At 45.4% G+C, this 19,695-nt stretch overlaps 1 protein-coding gene across 7 annotated transcripts in view; it reads right to left on the minus strand.

Annotated features, from left to right (window-relative positions):
- Positions 1-12,536: 12,536 nt before the first annotated feature.
- Positions 12,537-19,695, minus strand: part of KCNMA1 (potassium calcium-activated channel subfamily M alpha 1) — a 1,226,483-nt gene continuing 1,219,324 nt past the window's right edge. For all 7 annotated transcript variants that reach the window (XM_069240804.1, XM_069240805.1, XM_069240803.1 and 4 more), the window contains one exon: positions 12,537-13,294. In XM_069240804.1, coding sequence (XP_069096905.1) covers positions 13,140-13,294 — 155 coding nt within the window. In that variant the 3' untranslated portion in view covers positions 12,537-13,139. The remainder of the gene's footprint in view (positions 13,295-19,695) is intronic.

The following is a 19,695-nucleotide window of genomic DNA, read 5'->3' on the forward strand; positions in this document are numbered from 1 at the left end:
ACAATAGAGCAAGTCAATACTGATACATTAAGAAGCAAGATGAGGTACAACGAATATGGAGCAACATTAGGCACTACAGTCCATTAGCATCCCGGGGAGACGTGATAGTATAAAGAGGTGACTGACCATTGTCCACTGCTGAAGGTGCGGGCGGCAAAGTTTGAAGATAGGTCCTTAAAGGTTGCCAGATATCCTTTGGGCAAGAAGCAGGAGGCTGAGGCAAGGGGTAAAGTTTGCTGTTAGTGTCACAATAAATGAGGTCCCTAAAACAGGCCGCCTCAGTAGGTTGAGCTGTGCTGGCCCAGTGTAGCGCCAATGCAACATAGTGGCAGGTGGATTTTGGTAGCATCTTTACATAGTGCCTGGAGTGGATTGGGGGTGAGCTCCAGATCTATCATGCTGGATAGGATGGAGTAGATGATGCCCCAGTATGTAGATACCACCAGGCACATCCAGGGCAAATGAATGAAATCGGCTTTGTCGGCATTGCATTTAGGACATTGGTGTGATCGTGTAGGGTCAAATTGAGCAAGAGCTGAGGGAGTGGTATAGGCACGGTGTATACATTTAAAATGTAAAAGCTTGAGTATGTAGTTGTTGGATACTAATCTGACCCACATGCAGCAGTAACACCAAACTTTATCCGGCAATGAGCGGCCCAGGTCCTTCTCTCAGGCCACCTTCGACTTTTCGGGCCTGCAGGGGCCTAAGATGTGGAGAAGTGTGATACAGGTGTGAGATGAGCTGCACATTGTCTGCAGCAGAGGTTCAGTTTGTATGCGGGCTGGTTGTTGAACAGGGAAATGTGCGGTGAGTAAAGAGTATCAAAGCCTAAATAGCTGAGTAGTTGTATCTATGCCCAACAGGTCGCAGGGAGAGTCTGAATTTCTGCTGGGGTGCGCAGTAGGCCCTTAGGCAGTTGGACAGAAAGAGGAGCAGAGGGGGATTGTGATCGCTCCGGCTTGAGATATTGGATTCCATAATGAGGATGGTACCAGTAATAGGCAAAATGTGCCTGGGCAATCAGGTAATAACGGTAAACGTCCGGGACCCCAAAGCCCCTGCGCTCAAACGGGAGGGTCAGTGTAGACCAGAGCACTCGCGGGTGCCCACCCGCCCAAACCAACCACATGAGAACGCCATGCAGTGTGTGGAAAAAGTTCCTCGGCAACGATATAGGACTATTCAAAAATAGATACAAAAAATGAGGCAGGACGACCATCTTTATAATGGCAACTCTCCCAGCAAGAGACAGGGACAATGTTATCCACTGCTCCACCTGCATGGTAAGATTATCAACCGCCGGGCTGTAATTCCGGCGAATAACCTCCGCACTGCATCTGTGAAGATGTATACTAAGGTATTTTGTTGAGTCATCCCTCCATATCAGAGGGTAATCGAGGCTGCATGGCACCATGGCATCTGTAAGGGGAAACAACTCTGACTTGTTCCAGTAGATAGACAAGCCTGAGAAACGACCAAAGCGTATCACCTCCTCAACCAATGGGTCAAGGATGTCAACCGGCTCCCTGACAAAAAGCAAAATGTCGTCCGCATAAAGTGAAACGAGTACGGGACCATGGTGGAACCGGAGTCCCCGATGCAGGTGCCATTCCTGAAAGAGGCACACCAAAGGGTCCGTGCAGACGAAGAATAAAAGAGGGGAGAGTGGGCATCCCTGACGGGTGCCGCAAGATAAAGAAAATGTATCTGTCAATGCCTATTGACCCGGATCTAGGCAGAGGGAGGTGCATGGAGGTTGCGTAATCAGCAAGGCATGCCCAATTTGTGCAGAACAGCATATAGAAAATGCCACTCAAGGGAGTCAAATGCCTTTTTTGCATCGAGAAAAACAGCTGCAGCTAGAAGTTATGGAGCTATCTGGTTCTGGCGGATCCGCTATGGCGGATGAGCATCACCCCCCCTCCCTGGGAGGAGCAGCAGCTGCAAGCCATTAACAAAAAACAATAATAAACTCTGTTTATTATTGTTTTTTTGTTAAAGGGATGGGGCCATGGGGGATGACAAGGATGAGGAGAGTGCACTGTGCCCTCTCCTCAGTGCGCATGTGTGTTTGCCTGGCCTTCTCGGTCCGGTCAAACACACAAGCGCACTGTGCTCTCTCCAGCCTGGCACTGTGTTGCCTGGCTGGAGAGAGCAGGCACAGGCTCCCAGTCTGCCTGGGAGCGCCCTGGTTGGGCGCTCCAGCCAATCCTAACGCTGCTCTGAGCAGCATCAGGATTGGCTGCAGGGCAGGCTGGGAGTCTGTGCCTGCAGTGACCAGTAAAGAGGAACAGCACGGCTGCGGAGCAAGTATTTTTTTTTGTTCTTTTTTTTGGGGGGATAAAATGATTTTGTTCCCCCCTCCCCATCCTGTGTGCCGCCCCACCCTTTTAGAGCACAGCGAGCTGCGCCTGAAAAAAGCAAAATCCGTATATAAATTAATGGAGGTGGAGGAACAGTGAGGCACAAATCCCGACTGCATAGGAGCTATTAGGCTTTCCATTATCAAGGACAACCACGTGGAAAGGACCTTAGCTAGAATCTTGTTGTCATGATTAAGTGATGACAAAGGACAGTGCTGGGCTGGCGTTACGGGTTTGAGGAGGAGCACTATTACCACCTCAAGTATGGAAAGGGGGTTATGCCCTGATCCAGGGACTCTACATAAACCTCGAGGAGATAGGAAACCAGAATTTCCTCATACGGCATGCAGAAGGCTCCCGTGAAACCGTCTGATCCCGGCGCTGTCAGACTAGCAAGAGAATTAATGGCCTGGGACACCTCCTCGGCGCTAATAGGTGAGGAGAGGAATTACTGTTGATCAGCCTCAAGCCACACCATAGCCACCTCAGCCAAGTACTCTGAGAGCTTGGCTGCAATGGCAGATGCACGAGTCCGGTATAAAGATCAGTAATAGGATTCAGAAGTAAAAAGGATATCAGGGGTGCCAGTAGCTATCTCTCCGGACTCCATCTAAACGGCGGTGATATAAGAGGATTGATACAATGGACGGATTAGGTGTGCGTCCAGCAAACAATGAAGATCTCTGTGGGGGAATAGTTGTGTGGGCCGAAATAGTCTGCTGATCAAGCGCCTTTAGCTCTCTCTCAATTCGAGCAAGTATTCCCTGGATGGAGCAGAGTACCCCAGCATGTTTGGCAATGCACACCTCCCTGATGTAGGCCTTGAAAGCATTCCAGAGTATCGTATATATAGAAACAGCACCCACATTGAGAACAAAATACTCCACTATAGCACCGCAGACTTCTGAGCGGGACACCTCATCCTGCAGGGCACTGGAGGGGAATTGCACATGAGGACAGGAGGAAGCAGGGTTGGGATACGCGTGTGGAGAGTGATCAGATAGGGTACAGGGCAGATGTGATAGCCCAACTAACCCAGGGGATGCAGCAGGTGTTACATACCAGTGATCAATTCAGGACCATACATTGTGAGGTCTAGAAAATAAGTAGAAACTGCTGTGGAAGGGTTGTGAGTGCGACACAGATCAGTGAGCTGAAAAGTGTCTAGTAGGCTGCGCAGTGCTTGAATGGAGCAGGGTTTAGTAACCCCAGATTTGCAATGGTGTCTAGTTGTGGACAGCAAGTAAGATTAAAGTCATCACCTAACAAAATATGTTCAGGATAGTACCATTCCCTCTTAGTCACCAGGTCTTGGAAAAACTCCAGAGAGTCGGTATTAGGCACATAAACATTAACTAATAGAAAAGGGACACCGGCCAGGGACTCATCTACTATAACGTAAGGCCCCCCCGGAGTCAGAAGGGCAATGCATGACATACAAACGGTAGGCTCTTATGAACATGTATGCACACCCCCCTGGAATAGGAACTGTAATTAGCAAAATACAGACTCCCACCCCATTGCGCAGCAAAGGTGCCAGTCACAGAGGGCGACAGATGAGTTTTCTGCAGGAAGGCAAGTTTAACAGAGTGCCTATTAAAATAAGTAAAGACTTGTTTGCCTTTCCTTGGATTATCTAGCCCCCTAATATTCCATGTGGCGCATGAGATACGAAGAACAGAGTCCCCCATGAAATTATGTGACCTGTGTATGGCAATGTATCAGAAAGGATGATATGTGGTCCATAATGTGCTTCATCGCATATACAACTGTCAGGAGAAGAACAAAAAACACAACAAATAGAAATACATACTCAACTTCCATCCCACCACCCACACCAGAGATAACAAATATCCCAGGTGAAGGCCCCAAACCCAACATCAACATAACAAAGTGAAGAGCGGCATACACCTAGGGCAAGTAGCAACACTCCATTAAAGGGAACACTTAAGCTGCCATGTGCAAGAGTGGTTAGAAGAAACAGTCAAGGAAGTTCTGCCAGCAATAACAAGGGATGAATACATAGCAAATCAGGGAGGTTTGTCCAAGCAAATGGGCCCACTGCAGTGGCGATGCAGGGAGTGGTCCCAGCAGAAGATGGGTGCCATCAACTTCCAATACAAAAAGGTTTCATTCTGATGATGGTCTGGGCGAGGATCCTGGGGATCCCCGCGAGGGAGGGTGACCGGCCACAATCCGGTCAAGTTTCTGGTGCTTAAGGAAAAAGGATGCCTCCACGGGGGAACTGAAGATGTGGTGCTTGCCATCCATTTCAATGTGCAAGCCGGCACGATAAAGCATCCCATAGTGCAGTCCAGCTCTTTGCTGCACGCTTTTCACTTCAACATATTTATGACGCCCTTCCTGGACAAGCGGAGTGAAATCTGGGCAGAATGACAGAAACATTCCCTGAAACTGTAGTGGGGTCATGCCACGGGCCAGTCGGAGAGCAGCATTGTGGGCTCGGTTGTTCAATATCCACGCAATCATCGGGTGTGATGGAGCCCCAGGGACAGGACGTGGCCCTGGGATTGGTGTGCTGTCTCCACCGCAAATGAGGGCGTGAAGGAGTCTCTACCAAATAGCTCGATCAGGAGACTCTCAACAAAGTACTCATTGGCCCTGTGTTGGTGGATTCAGTCACACCTGTGATTTGGATATTGTTTCGCTGCAAACAGGGCTCCAGGTCTTCATTTTTTGCTGCCACCGTCTTCAACAAGCGATCAACTCTCTCCACACATTTGGTCAGGACTATTGTGCCGTCCTCAAGTTCAGATATCAGCTGTTCAGCCGCACCCAATCTAGTGAGGTGGTCATCAAGGTTCTCATGCATGCCCTCCAGCCTCATCATGAGAGAATTGAATCATGCATTTATGGCATTGAAGTCTGCCCTCAGTTCCCCCATTATGGCTGCAGCCCCTTCCAGTTGGGAAGTAGAGTGCACACCTTCCGCAGAGCCAATGCTGGATGAATCTCCAGCCACCTGGTGTCTGGGAGTCTTGGCCGGGTCAAATGATATTTGGTGCTGTTCGGGGTCTCCATGCCCCATTGTAAGGCAATGAATGAAAGAAAGCGAGCAGTTGAAGTAATAATGCCAGGGTGAGGTAAATAATCCTATGGTGGAGTGAGAGTAAGACCAGACACAGTCTCCATGCCGTACACACTCCCTAATGGCACATGTCAGTCCACAAGTGGCCACTCAAAAGGGCAAGAGCTTGACGCAGGACCAGAGGTGGCCTGTGCCAGTCACAAGCCGGTGCAAACAGGATATACAGTTTTACAGGTTCCCTGATCAGGGATAATGCACTGGCTTAGGCCAACCCAGGGCGCAAGGCCTCAGAGCGCAGGCAAAGTGGCGCGATCACAGTACACAGTCTGCAAGTCAAGGTGCCTAGTGGATGCCAAGAGAGTCCAGACTCGCAGGGGCCCTATGCTGCAAGGAGGAATCGGGGGGGACATAAGGAGGGCGAAACAGGCCTCGTGCTGCCGCTCTCACCAGACTGCACCATGGCCCATGGCCCACATAAGCCCATTCACGCAGCCCCTGCGCCCGCCCCAGCCCAAGAGCACTGAGGCAAGTGGACGTCAGCGCTCAAAGTGCCATTCCCCTCAGGTTGGACAAGTTAGCAGCAGCGCCGGGGCAATCCGCTAAGTATGCTGCGACCCCGCCCCTTGGCTAGACAGTGCCCCCTGTCGCAACGGGACCTCCGGGGGGTGTGCATCAGGCCGCAGCAACCAGCTATCCATGCCCTCTGACCTCAGTGCCACCTTACATGGGTCCCAGCCGCTACTCCGAGGGCCAGTGACCTTTGGGATGGATGGGACAGTGGTGGTTGGCGGAGGTCTGCCTAGGAAATCTGGCTGTGCCCCGGGAGCTTCACAGCCGTGCAGCCATCTTGGTTGGTCTTCAGGCCACGCCCCTAGCAATAACGGGTCTTTACCAAGCCATAGGACATGAACTCACCATGCCATTTGGCACACTGAGTGAACAATGGGAAAGGTATACTTCACACCCAATTGCTGAAACTTACTGGGCCAAAATCATCATGAACATATACACTGTGTCTTGTAACAAAAGATTCAAATTGATAAGCTTTTATTACTTAAATAGGGCCTACCTTACTTTGCAAAGTATTCTGAGGCAATTTGGATCCCAAGAAGCAGCCTGCCCACGTTGCGGCCAAATAGGAGCGTAGATGTTCCATAAGGTATCGGTCGGCTCATCCCTGAAGGAGTACTGGAGTGAAGTAGTGGCTCACATTAATAAATTGACGCTGCGGTCCATATCGCACACCCCAGTGGCTTGTATGTTGGGGGGGTTCCAAAGGTCCTTGAAACAGAAAATGACCACCACATTTATAGACTTTGTCCTGGCTTTGGCAAAGAGAGACATTACCATGAATTGTAAATCGCCATGGGACCTAGACTGACTAAGTGGAAGGAGGAGCTTACTAGGTGGGAGTAATACAAGAGAGCAGTCCTACTTAGAGAGGCACGATGAGGCAGAGGATCAATGGTAGGGGTCCGAGCCTGGGAACACCTGGTAGACTGTCTGGTTGATCCAGAGCAGGATTCCTCTCCCCGCACACCTGCACACGAGGACACAAAATAATCTGCACATCTGAGGCATCTCAATTGTCACTATAGGGGTAGAAACGGATGGGGCCCTGGATAGGTCTGTGAATAACAGGAAAGGGGAGGGCTGGGCATCATAAATCGCATCAGGGGAAGGGAGAGGGGGCTTGGTGGAAAGGAGGAGGGATGGGGGTGGACTGTTGTTTGTTGCAGGTGGTTCAGGTCAAACGTGTGTGCCACCACTATGTTTCAGACTTTTTGTTCAAGAAAACCACACAGCGTGACAATGACCTGTAAAATGTAGATATAACCATGTGGTGCAATGTTCTTTTGGTGCTAAAAGTAGTTTAGTAGAGGCAGTGCTTAATTTGAGCCAGGGTTTCCTGTGCAGGGCACCGGAATTTATTTTTGAGGCCTGGCACTTATTTTTCTGTATCAGGCATTTACTGAGGGCAAAAGACGCTTATGGGAAAGACAGAGGAAGAGAAAAATGAAACGGTGCCACAAAGGGGGAAAGCAGAACGCAGCAAGAGTGAGCTGAAGGGGCAGGGAGTGGCTGTAAATGGATCAAAGAGGCCGTAGATGGCTTCAGGATTACGCTGCCTCAATATTCCATGCTCGCACATTTAATTGCAGCAGTCACAAGTTTCAGAGGAGAGCTTTGGGCACCAGCACGTTTTTATTTACAAATTAAGGCTCATTTTTTGACGCAAAAGCGGCGGAAACTTACAAAATATAATTGTATTTTGTCAGGTTACGCCACTTTTGCGTCCAAAAATAATGCAAATGTGGTACTGAGTAGGAGAGAGAAAGTCCTGTTCTGGAACGTTTATGCAGAAAATCTCTAAATTACTGTTATAATGTTGCAATATATTGTACTTTTCCGTTTGTTCACCAATATTGTCGCTGCTATCTTGTTTGTTTTTATCGTAATGATTTTAAATAAATATCTATATTATATATATATATATATATATATATATATATATATATATATATATATATATATATATATACACACACACACACACACACACACACATACACCTTCAAGATTGGACTAGCAGTACGGCAGTCAGGTGTAGCGCTGGTAGGCTGGAAGGATGAGTGGTTGCTTTTGTTACTAGGGGCCGGATTTTGTGGCACTGCAGAGTTCCTTGTATGTCCAACAGTTTTCAAGAAACAATAAAAGTGCCAGAATAATTCTGGTGATTAAGGTATATGCTGGAGAGAGATGTTAGTTTTGTGGCGTCAGTTTGACTCATCTAAGGTAATGCAGAGGGTAATATGCCTGCTGCAAAAAATGGTTGCTACGCAGACCACAGAACAGTATTTTATGTGCAGAGCTCAGTTGGATACTGCTGTCACAGAGATCCCTTTGTTACTGTGCAGTTCATAAGTTACAATCATAATTTAGCAGAGCGAGCTATGAACTGCCATCAAAGAGCTCCATGCAAACTACATGGTACAGTTTAGAAAGTTATGTGTTTCTAATAGGTAAGTTAGAAATTGCGACTTGCAATTTGCGAGTCATAGCGACTCGCAAATTGCAACTCGCAATACGAGATGCAGAAAGGTGTCTCAGACACCTTCTGCGACTCGCTATGGGGTCGCAAAGACCCACCTCATGAATATTTATGAGGTGGGTCGCAGTTTGCGACCCCATAGCGAGTCCATGCACTCACAGGGATGGTGGCCTGCTGGAGACAGCAGACCACCATGTCTGTGACTGGTTTTAAATAAAGCATTTTTTTTTTTCTTTTTGCAGACCGTTTTCCTTACCGAAACCATTTAGTTTCGGTTTTTTCAGAGTAGGCAGTGGTCAATAGGACCACTGCCTGCTCTGAAAAATATTTTTTGTGGCATTCACAAAGGGGAAGGGGTCCCATTGGGACCCCTTCCCTTTTGAGAATGAGTTACCATCCACTTCAAGTGGATGGTAACCGCGAGTTGGTTTGCGACCGTTTTCGCGGTCACAAAGCAACTCAACATCGCGATGCGGTCGCAAATAGGAAGGGAACACCCCTTCCTATTTGCGAGTCGGAATCACATTTTGCAAGTCGGTACCGACTCGCAAAATGTGACTCTACATCGCGTTTGGCCTTATGTGCCTCGCAAACTGCGGTTTTTGCTGTTTGCGAGGCGCAAAAGGCTTCCTACATCTGGCCCTAAGTCTATGATTACCCTCATTTCGCTAAAAATGGATTGTTTGGGTAGAATTAATTGTTATTAGTAAAGTCAAACCTAACCACTGTGTTACATTCTGAATCCTGGTTTTAAGCTTCCCCAGAACACGCAGAGGGCCTATATACCAAATTATATACATGTGAGAGAGTGGTTATGGAGAGATGAGAGGCACTGTTAGAGTGTGATGTGAGGAAATCATTGAAGAGCCCCAACAAAGATTTCTCTATCCTGGTGCACTATAAGGTCATCATTTACTATGCTTTAAAAACGAGTACAATTGAATATATAATGAAAAATGTTTTGTAGAATGCACCGTTTTTGCCATTTTTTCCAAAATGTTCTCGGGGGAAGAACCCCCCCAAGTACCATTGTAGTGGTCAGGCTCGCTTGCCATGCACCTTATGGGGCTGATCTGCCAAAATTTGCCTGGGCTGCTTTGGGTTCCCAGTTCGGCCCTGCGCACAGTACTCATGTAACGCTGAATGCGTGACATAGGTTAGAGACCACTGGGTTCTCTGTCTATCTCATAATGGAATGTTAACCTAGTCTGTAATGCCAAAGGGTTGAGGGAATCCAAATCACAGACCGTTTTCTGAAGAGATTGAAGAAGACTTATCAGCTTCAGGTGAGGAAAGGAAAATATTATTGTGCGTTCAGTTCATACATGCCATTACAAAATATAGAAATGAATAAAAACTTCAAAGAATGATTTCCAAGTCTTTTATTATTTAAAGTAGATTTGATTTATTATCTGAACTCTGGTTGTATTTTTTTTTCTATACTTACAGATTCATATTTTGAGTCACGTGTTTCTGTGACCAGTAAGAGGCGTCTCTCTTTTTGTCACTGTAAGGTCATGAAATGGATTCGCGTAGCCACTATGCACCATCACATCACAGCAGTGTTGCTAATTTCATTACGATGTTGTGCAGTCAGGTGGCATCAGGCATGCCACATTCTAAAGGGACACGAAAAAATGTGGGATGCTCTTTTATGTTGCAGAAAAGGAGCAACACAGGGACTTAACCTAATCCAGCCCAGGTGGTAGGATAATATTGATTGCAGTTTCTACTTCAGTAAATACTTAAATTTAAGCACAAGAACTACCAAAATGTGTTACTGATTATCAAAAATTCTGAAACATTTGAATGGAAAATTTGAATTTAACATTTATAAAACCGTACTTCAATGTAGCATTCCCTCGAATGTATGTATTAATGAATACTACTCCACCAGCTCCTCTGGGAAATTGTATTTGTACAGCTGGAAACATCAAACTTACAAATATATTATAAAAACCTAAAACACAACCCAAGTGAAGAATACGTCAAAATGTTGTCAACGTTTTTTATGTGACAAATAGTGCAGTTTTTTAATGTCAACATTTTGTGTACAAATTCGAATTTAGAAACACTCAAAAAATGGATCCAGGCTCACATGAATAGCGCAGACAAATGAGTTGCTTAACTTTAAGACCATCCAGTAGGACTGCTACTTTGACGTGCAGGTGTTTTCTGTGCATCTCTTCTGCAGAGCAACCCAGTGAAGATTCAACATCCCTCTTAGAAACCTCTTGAGTTCACCTCACACTCGAGAAGTTCTCAGAAAGAGGCCTCTTACTGATCGTGTAAGTAAACATTTAACACAGACGAGATGGTAAAAATAAATGCAAGTAGGTGAGCTGTGTAGCTTGGAAGATTTCGCATCTGTCCTTCCCATGTCAGGTTTGGGCAGGCCTTTATACAATGTCCCTACCGCCTTTGGCATATTTAGTGTTTCATCTCGCACAGAGACGACACACATTGCTTTCGCTGGTCCACACTCAATGTTGTGTAAGTGCATATTCTTATTTCTTATAGAGGGTTCTTTGCGGTTCTTTGCATGTCAGGCAGTCAGAGATCGTCATACCCTTGGTTTGCAATAGGACAGCTGGGGCAACAATGCTGTAGAAGCACAACCCAACTCCTGCTCTGTCCTGTAGGCTCCCCCTACTTTAACTACTCTAAGAGCTGGCCTGGTTTCCTGACCCTGCGACCAACATCTGTATGTGCATGCCCCTTAACTCCTCTTCTTTTCGATGGCTCTGCCTTTAAGGCTACCTTCTATATATAAGAAACTGGCATGGTTTACCCATAAGTGCAGTGTGAGCAGAACAGACGGGGGCCAGGAAACTTTGATGACGTTTTAGTGCAGTAAAACCAAACTAAAATCGTTTTTTTAGGCCAAAAATAAAACATGGAAAACGACCCCAGAGGTTAAAGAGAGCCACACACAATGCACAGCTCTTTCTCGAAAGACTTGCTTAAGTAGGATTGGTCATATACCCGCACCTTCATCCTTAAATGTACTCTAAGTAAATGTGATTTGGGTTGGCAAGAGATCTGTGATAGCCTGTCATAGAACCATTGATTCCCAAGGACTGATGCTTTTGCTCACATCTATTGACCAGACTATGGACTTCCCCCACACCACTGTCAATGGCATTTTAAATGGTCCCTCGAAACTCACACTATCACCCCTTGATATATGGCTTTTGGGACAGCCCAAAGAGGAGGTTTTCATTTTTATCTTTGTTCCACACATAAACAAAAAAAATCCCCATATTTTAGGATTGCGACATGCCTCATGTTACAACGCCTCAATCAGAGTAATATCGAGCAGATCTTGATAGAGGTGTAGCCATCACATTCTTACTCCATGCCACAACAGGGCAGCCCATGACATAACAACAATTATTTCTACCTGTCATTTCAGGGCAGACTACATCAATCTGTTTTTGTGTAGCCATGTAGTGTAGCAGCAACTCAAACATATTACCAGCGGAGAGCTGGCAGAACATAGCATAGCTGTAGGTCACTTTCTTAGCCCTGGAGGGCAGATCCTGGAAAAATACTCTTCTCACCACTACTGATACATGACTTCAGTGCGCACTCCTCACCTTTTAATTTCAAGCCATGCCATAGCTGCAGTTCTTATTTTCTAACCGAGGAAGGCAGACTACAGTCAAACATTTTGCATTTACACGTTAAAAACAAAAGTATGGCTTTTGGGTCTTGACCGTCCGCTTGTAGGCCTGAGCCATCTCGTTGCTCCTGCATGCCATGCTATCACCAGACTTTGGAATAGTTCCTAATGGTACATAAGGAGGCTCAGTTTACCAGACACTCTTCACCTTGGAGAAACTCTTTCTCCAGACAAGCATTGATATATATTGATCTTTACACAGTGTTTGCATTTAGGTACTATATCATAATAGGTTGAACCCTGCATGCGTTCCAGGAGCCTGTATTTTGCCTCGCTCTTTACTGAAGTTCATTTGGCCAAGTTATCATTCGGAGCCTTTGCTTCAGATGGCGAAATATGTTTTAACAGGAAACACTTAATTCGACAAGAATAGGACGTTCAACCTTGAAAATAAAGAATTCCCATTTATTCAGAGCTGGTTATACACGTCCTCCAGTGATGAAATACATTTCTGAGCATATTTTTTTTGATTTTTGATTTTTTTTAAAATACATGTTAGATATTTTTTGTCCTGTTTGTTTTTTTTCTTTTCTTTTTGTTTGTCTCACCTCGCTGAGACCTTCTCCTTTATGAGACAGAGATGGAAAGATGAGACGAGCAGTTGGCAGAATGGCCACCGAACAACCATAAATCCAAAGGGAAGATACTCGACAGTGAAAAGAAAAAAAATATATTCTCTCTTCTAATAAATAAAAATAATTTAAAACGCTAGAGGCTATACATGACTATTTTTGATTATGTTCATATATAAATGAAATATATTTTTATTTGTCCAAAATACATGGAAGCAATATTCAAGGCAGACGTAGTGAGCGTTCCATCTACCGGTGTCTGTGTTTTTTGAAAACCTCCTCTGTTTGTCATAACACCTTTGCTCAGTATAAACTTTCCACTTGTGGTTCGGTGAGTAAGAGAGAAATGAGTCACGTCCACCAATTTTGTGAAGTTTATCGGACTTTAAAAAAATAGTTCTGTTCTTCCCACCAGTCAACATTCATCCTCCACTTCCCGGATTGGTGGGATCAAACTGTTGGTCGATTTGTACTGGTTGATTTGGTTGGCCATGTGACTGTTTATAGGCTTGATCTGCAGGTTCCGGGTATAGGCATTCTCCGGCTCATCTGTAAACCACTTCTTTTCTGCTACAGATGGGAAATCGGAAGAAGGGGGAGTGATAGGAAAAGAGGGACAAAGAGAAATGCTATTAGTCGCCAGCAAAATAACCTTGAAGATTGATCACAATGCTTCATATTCTATTCTACATACGTCTAGTGGCGTTTCAATGACTGATTTGCAAGGATCTTGGTTGTGGGCAAAGCAGACATGCCCAACACGCCTCAGATGATTTGCCCAAGCCATGCCATTTTTGGGGCATTTGGCTCCCATGGTCAAATCCATCTGAGGAGCCATCCCTAGAGATCCTAAGGGACCAACATCAATTTTCCAAACTTGGATCTCTTACTCACACACCCAGCTCCTGTAGCTTAGGAGAACCTGTATCTAACTTCTCTTTATGCATTCTAAGGCTCACCCATTGCTTGTGTTGTGTTATTTCCACAGGTCATTTCATTTCTCCTGTTTTTTAATTGTATTTGCTGCTGGTGCATTCAGTAAAGAGTACATTTTAAACTTCAAGACCTCATGCTTTGCAGACAGATTCTTCTCCAGCACTGCTTCACTCCCCCTCCCCCTTGGGAAGCCCCAAGTGAATTGTCCTGCTTGGGGACTATGTGCTTGCCATGCATGCAATATGTAGCCATCATGCTTCAATCTAAGTATAATGGTTGCCTAGAAGTCTTGGCAGCTACACTGTGGAACAATGCCATATTGTCTCGGGTCAAGATTACACTTTTCTTTGAAATATGCAGGAAATGGTAAGCTATACTTGTCTCTTTAGAAAGAGTTCTATATAATGTGTTCGCTAGTAGATGACCACACTACTAGAGAGTGAAGACCCTTCACATACCTTCTCATCTTATATGTCCATACTAGTCTTACATTCACTTCAACATGCATTCGATTTACCCATGCATTTATGTACACACGCACTCACTTTGTTCAAATATTAATTTACTCGTGAACTAATGCAACCTTCTTGAACCCTGCTTACATTTTAACGTATTCATGTGTTCACATATATTCATATATTAGGTTTTCTACCCATTCCCGTAGTAATATATTATAGACTTATAAATCCACTCATTGATAAATTCAACCTGCTTCTTAGTTTACGTCATTGCATATTTATTGAGTACTGGTTCACTCAAAGTATCACAGCACTATAGAAGAATCAGTGGCAAAAACTTGCGACACTGCAAATTCTGTATCTTTAAAACATGCCCTTTAAGCATGGCCACCAAATCAAAGTAGTGCAAACACATGTAAGCATAGTTGAAGGGAAGTCAAAGTGTAATGCTGGGTCTGGATAATAATTAAAGAATTTGTATTGTAGAAATACTGATCCAGAGCTTCACTCTAAGCACCTATCTCACTGCAGCATTTTGAACACAATGCAGCCTGCTCAGTTGCAGATGGAGGACTCAAGAAAATGTCATTTCTGTGGGCCTAACAGTATAAGACCAAGGCCTTTACTCATGAGACTGTATGAGGCAAGCCAAAATTCATAAATATGGTGATGTTACCGCAGAAGGAAGAAACATATCTTAAGTGTCACATTGTCATTAGGGCAGAAGTGACCACCTTAAATAGAATAGAAATTATACCCATAATTGGAGTGGTTTAATTCAACATTTATATTTTGATCGCCTGGGCTCGATGTGCATCAAATAAGCTTATTCGTATAGTCACGATGTTGCTCAGAACCATCTCTCTTTTCAAAAGCTCCAGTGGAAAAAGGAGAGTTTATAGAATTTAGAGCTAGTTCATGTCTCTCTGACGATAACAACAGATGTGCGTCTTCTGTGCCTGATAGAGCAAACACCACCTACTACCAACAGAGTGGAGGCTGCCCTTCTTTGACTGAAAATGTACACCAAACCACAAGTGTGTAGTGGGTGTTGTTTGACGCAGAGGTCCATGCCATACGTGCCTCTGCGTACTAATAGATTCAGCCAATCATGCATGCTCTCCTCGCTCATTCGCTTATCCATGTATTCAGTGGATCACATAGCCATAAAATAGCCTTAATCACACACACATTCACTCATGTGTACATTAACCTCGTTTTACGTTCCTTTAGTCACAAATTCAGCGCACTCATACATTGCGCCAACCTACCCCACATGTCAGTTAGTGAAGAGATTTGGAGCCAAAATGTCTCGTGACATGCCATGTGCACAAGGGATTATTTCATACTTGAAACTAACTGGTGAATCATATCCTTTTTTAAGGCTATTATTAATTTCTGCATGTTTCCTTTTCTTTCTGTTTTGTGTCCTTTCCGAGTTAAAATTACTCTTATCAGAAGTCAGGGCTTACTATTAATACACCGCCTACGCCTCCACAAAGATTTTAGATTGAGTGTGCAAGCGCTTTGACCTGTTGTAAGTTTTGTGGTCTTTTAACCACGCCCACTACACGCCCATCACTTTCACTCGTTTGTGGGCTTCTGTTTCACAAATCCTTTGTGATCATTGGTTAATGCTTTACGTTTGTCCCTATTGGGGTGGTTTTGTTAGCCTTGCAGACTGCCCCTGTTACAAGTATAATGCACGATTGCTGATGCGTTTGACTGATCGAACTTTTTTGTGTGTCCCCTTCCCGCTAATGCTCTTGTCGGCCCTGGTGATTTGAATCGGCTCGCTTATATCAACTGTTTTAGTTTTCAATTTCAATTTATGTGCCAAGACAAGTTAGGCATTACAACGCTAACAGCTGTAACTTGCGCTAACGCGAGACCCATCACTTCAAAATGCTTGTTTAAAGTGCTTTGCTTAGAAGTGCTCAAGAAAATTCCATAAATCAATGCCATATTTGAAGTGGTGTCATTCAGAGAAGGCTTTCCCTCTGCCCTGCCATGGTTTTTTTTCATGAAGAAGTAAAACGCTATCTACACCAAGAAAAGTACAGACCTAATTCAAAAAGTAGAGCATGAAGACCCCAGAGATTTCTGTTAATTAACAGGTTTGGGTGCAGTTGATCTTTTCTTTCTGTTGTTTCACACGTGCAGCTCTGGAGACAGGCGATGTGTGCCTCACCGAGCCGACTTGTTGTGTGTAAAATACAGCTATGCTTTTGGGACTCGGCGTCACTTTTCCTATGACTGCCAAAAAAAGTGTAGCCGACTAAAGGAGGTGTGAAATCCGAAGCAGGCGGGAATTAGGTTGTTGACATGATTTACTTCTTTCTTGAGTTTGTATAAATATGGTAGATAACCACATAGGTGCTTGTGTGTTTACTCGGGATAAATGAGACATTTTAGGGACGCCAAGAGCTATATTTATATTTGGCTTTAGAAAAAAAAATGACCTAGCACAAAACAGTGGACTGCATTTTTAATCCACTGTGTGGCAACGCCAGGGTGGAAAGGGGCTACATAAAGGGCCACTCGAACCATTTTCCCATCTAGTTGGTAATTTCTGTTCAAGGATATTTAGGACCACAGGACCACTGGGTAGATATATTTCAGCTGAGTGGAAGGAATACAGGGGCATATTTATACTCAGTTTGCGCCGAAATTGCGTCGGTTTTTTTGACGCAATTTCGACGCAAAACTAACTCCATATTTATACTTTGGCGTTAGACGTGTCTAGCGCCAAAGTCCATGGAGTTAGAGTCATTTTTTAGCGTGGACACCTACTTTGCGTTAATTATATGCAAGGTAGGCGTTCCCGTCTAAAAAATCGACTCCGAGGCATGTGCGTCGGATTTATACTCCCGGGCAAAAATCACGCCCGGGAGTGGGCGGGTCAAAAAAAATGAAGTACGGCCGCTTTTGCGCCGTTTTTTAGCGCCTGCAAAAGGCAGGCGTTAAGGGACCTGTGGGCTCTGAAGGAGCCCACAGGTGCCCCCCCATGCCCCCAGGGACACCCCCTGTCACCCATGCCCACCCCAGGAGGACACCCAAGGCTGGAGGGACCCATCCCAGGGACATTAAGGTAAGTTCAGGTAAGTGTTTTTTTAAAAAAAAATGTTGTGGCATAGGGGGGCCTGATTTGTGCCCCCCTACATGCCACTATGCCCAATGACCATGCCCAGGGGACAGAAGTCCCCTGGGCATGGCCATTGGGCAAGGGGGCATGACTCCTGTCTTTGCTAAGACAGGAGTCATTTCTATGGGGGTTGGGAGTGAAAAAAAATGGCGCAAATCGGGTTGAGGCGAAAAAATTGCCTCAACCTGACTTGCCCCATTTCTTGACGCCCAAGCTCCATATCCCCCTATGCCGGCGCTGCCTGGTGTACGTCGTTTTTTTTAACGCACACCAGACGGCGCCGGCGGCTAACGCCGGCTAACGTCATTCAATAAATACGGCGCCCGCATGGCGCTTCAGAATGGCGTTAGCCGGTGCTAATTTTTTTGACGCAAAACTGCGTTGGCGCAGTTTTGCGTCAAAAAGTATAAATATGGGCCACAATGTGGTTGTCCACCTTTAAGCAGGGGCCATCCGTGGCTTTCTTTCTGAGGGTGGAAGAAGTCCCTGTGAGCTCTTGCCTCACACTTTGGGGATAGGTATCTGCCACAGGTCGGGAAAACCCATATGCAGACCAGCAAAATACTGATCTATATATGGGAAGTGTTTGCTCTCAAAGCTTCAACACCATAATAGAAACCTAGCACTTGATGTTCGCTTGGTGAGGTAAAGGGTCCTTATTTCCTCGTGTGCACATAGGACCCCACCCACACATCTGCTGGCAGTTACGGGTGGAGACCAACACAGTTCTGAGATTCCCACAAGTGCGACACCTGCGTACTGCAGCTTAGATTTGTGTTATGGGATGTTAGCGCCCGCCTGCTGCTAGCCTGAACTATTTCCAAATGACAAAAGTCTTCATCCTCCTACTGACTATAACTATCCACTCCACACCACAAACACTCAAACACCAAGCTTGTATTACATCACTATTCACTATCAGCATTCCAGACACTAGCTCAGACATACAGGGAATGGAGACCCTGGAAGCTACAGAGAGTCTCGTTCTGTCACCAGGGCCTGGAGGTGTTCTGCTGAACCATTTTAGAAATTTGTCAAGATTAGATCACTAACCGATATGTGATGCATAGGAATGCTCATAAAAAGACACTGTGTTGCAAGGTAATTTGACTTCTATTCATATCTGAGAACTTGCAATGTCCAAGCCCAGTGCTTACAAAATACTGTGGTACTTTCCTCACTCATTTTCCTGAGGTTCTGATGCTCAGCTTCAACATTTCCTGTGCTGTTCAATAGTTCTCAGATTGTCAAGGATATGAAAATGCTGTGTTATGAAATAAATATGGAGATAATACACATCTGCCACTGGTGCAGCCTGAAGTCTTAACTCTGCATTGTTGGACAACTCTGGATATTACTGCATGACTGTGCTGTGAATAGACGTATTTTACAACCTGGAGAAAGGGAGCCTGGGGGCTGCTTTTTGGGGACTGGATGTGGCCGTGACAGGTCCATACCTGATAACTCTAACTAACAGTCTGGCTCCAGATACCAGCATGTGTTCAGGTCCAGGGCATTGTCGTGTTATGATGAAAATGTGCCCGGTCACTCCAAGGGTCAGGCCCAACAGCGGCTCTTTCGTAATGGCAGAGGAATGTCGCCCCACAGCTGAGAGCCAGCAGAGGGAAAATTGAAAAATAAAATGATAATACAAACATTTTATTATCATTTTTTTTTTTTTATGGTGATAGAGCCAGCCGAGTCTAGGTCAGGGTGGGGCCATGATGACAGCAGGGGGAGGAGGATTAGTGCGCTCAGTAAGTTTGCATGTCGGTATATCTGGCTGTCCATGGACGGCCAAACCAACATGTACAGTTAGATCTCTCCACCAGGCTGTGCTTCAAAGCTGGGTGGAGAAGAGGCACGGGCACTCAGGCCCTGAGTGAGCATTAGACCAGCCCACTCATGCCAATCGCGGTACTGCTCTCAAGCTGGTAAACAGTATTATCAGCATGAGAGCAGTGTCTTGGTTAGTGTCTGGGAGCCTGCGCAGTGTGTACCAGTCCTCGGCTAATCGGGAGTCGGGACTAGAGGAGATCAAGACAGACGGCGACTGGCAGCGACAGGTAAGTACTTTTATATATATATATTTTTGCTATTTAGCCCAGACTCCTCCCCAGATGCCCCCACGCCCCGCCCCACAACTTATCATCAATAGTAGCCGCTGCTGGTCAGGCCCAGCGAATCCAACTGTGCTCTGCTCCTCGATTTTGCACTGCCTGTTCTAACACTTTGCAAATGACTAAAAAAAATTCAAGATTTTTAGTTATCACAATTCTTTGTCAGACCTTGGGCCGAATTTTAAGGTTTTCGAGGCCTAGAGTTAAAACGTCGACGTCTGAAACACCTGGCCCAACCCTGAAATTTCCGAGAAATGCTTGATTCACACAATCTTCTGACCACTTCTTGAAGGTGGTGTTTCTAAAAACCAC

The sequence above is a fragment of the Pleurodeles waltl genome, chromosome 6 (genome assembly GCF_031143425.1).
Source record: "Pleurodeles waltl isolate 20211129_DDA chromosome 6, aPleWal1.hap1.20221129, whole genome shotgun sequence".
Classification (NCBI taxonomy): Eukaryota; Metazoa; Chordata; class Amphibia; order Caudata; family Salamandridae; genus Pleurodeles; species Pleurodeles waltl.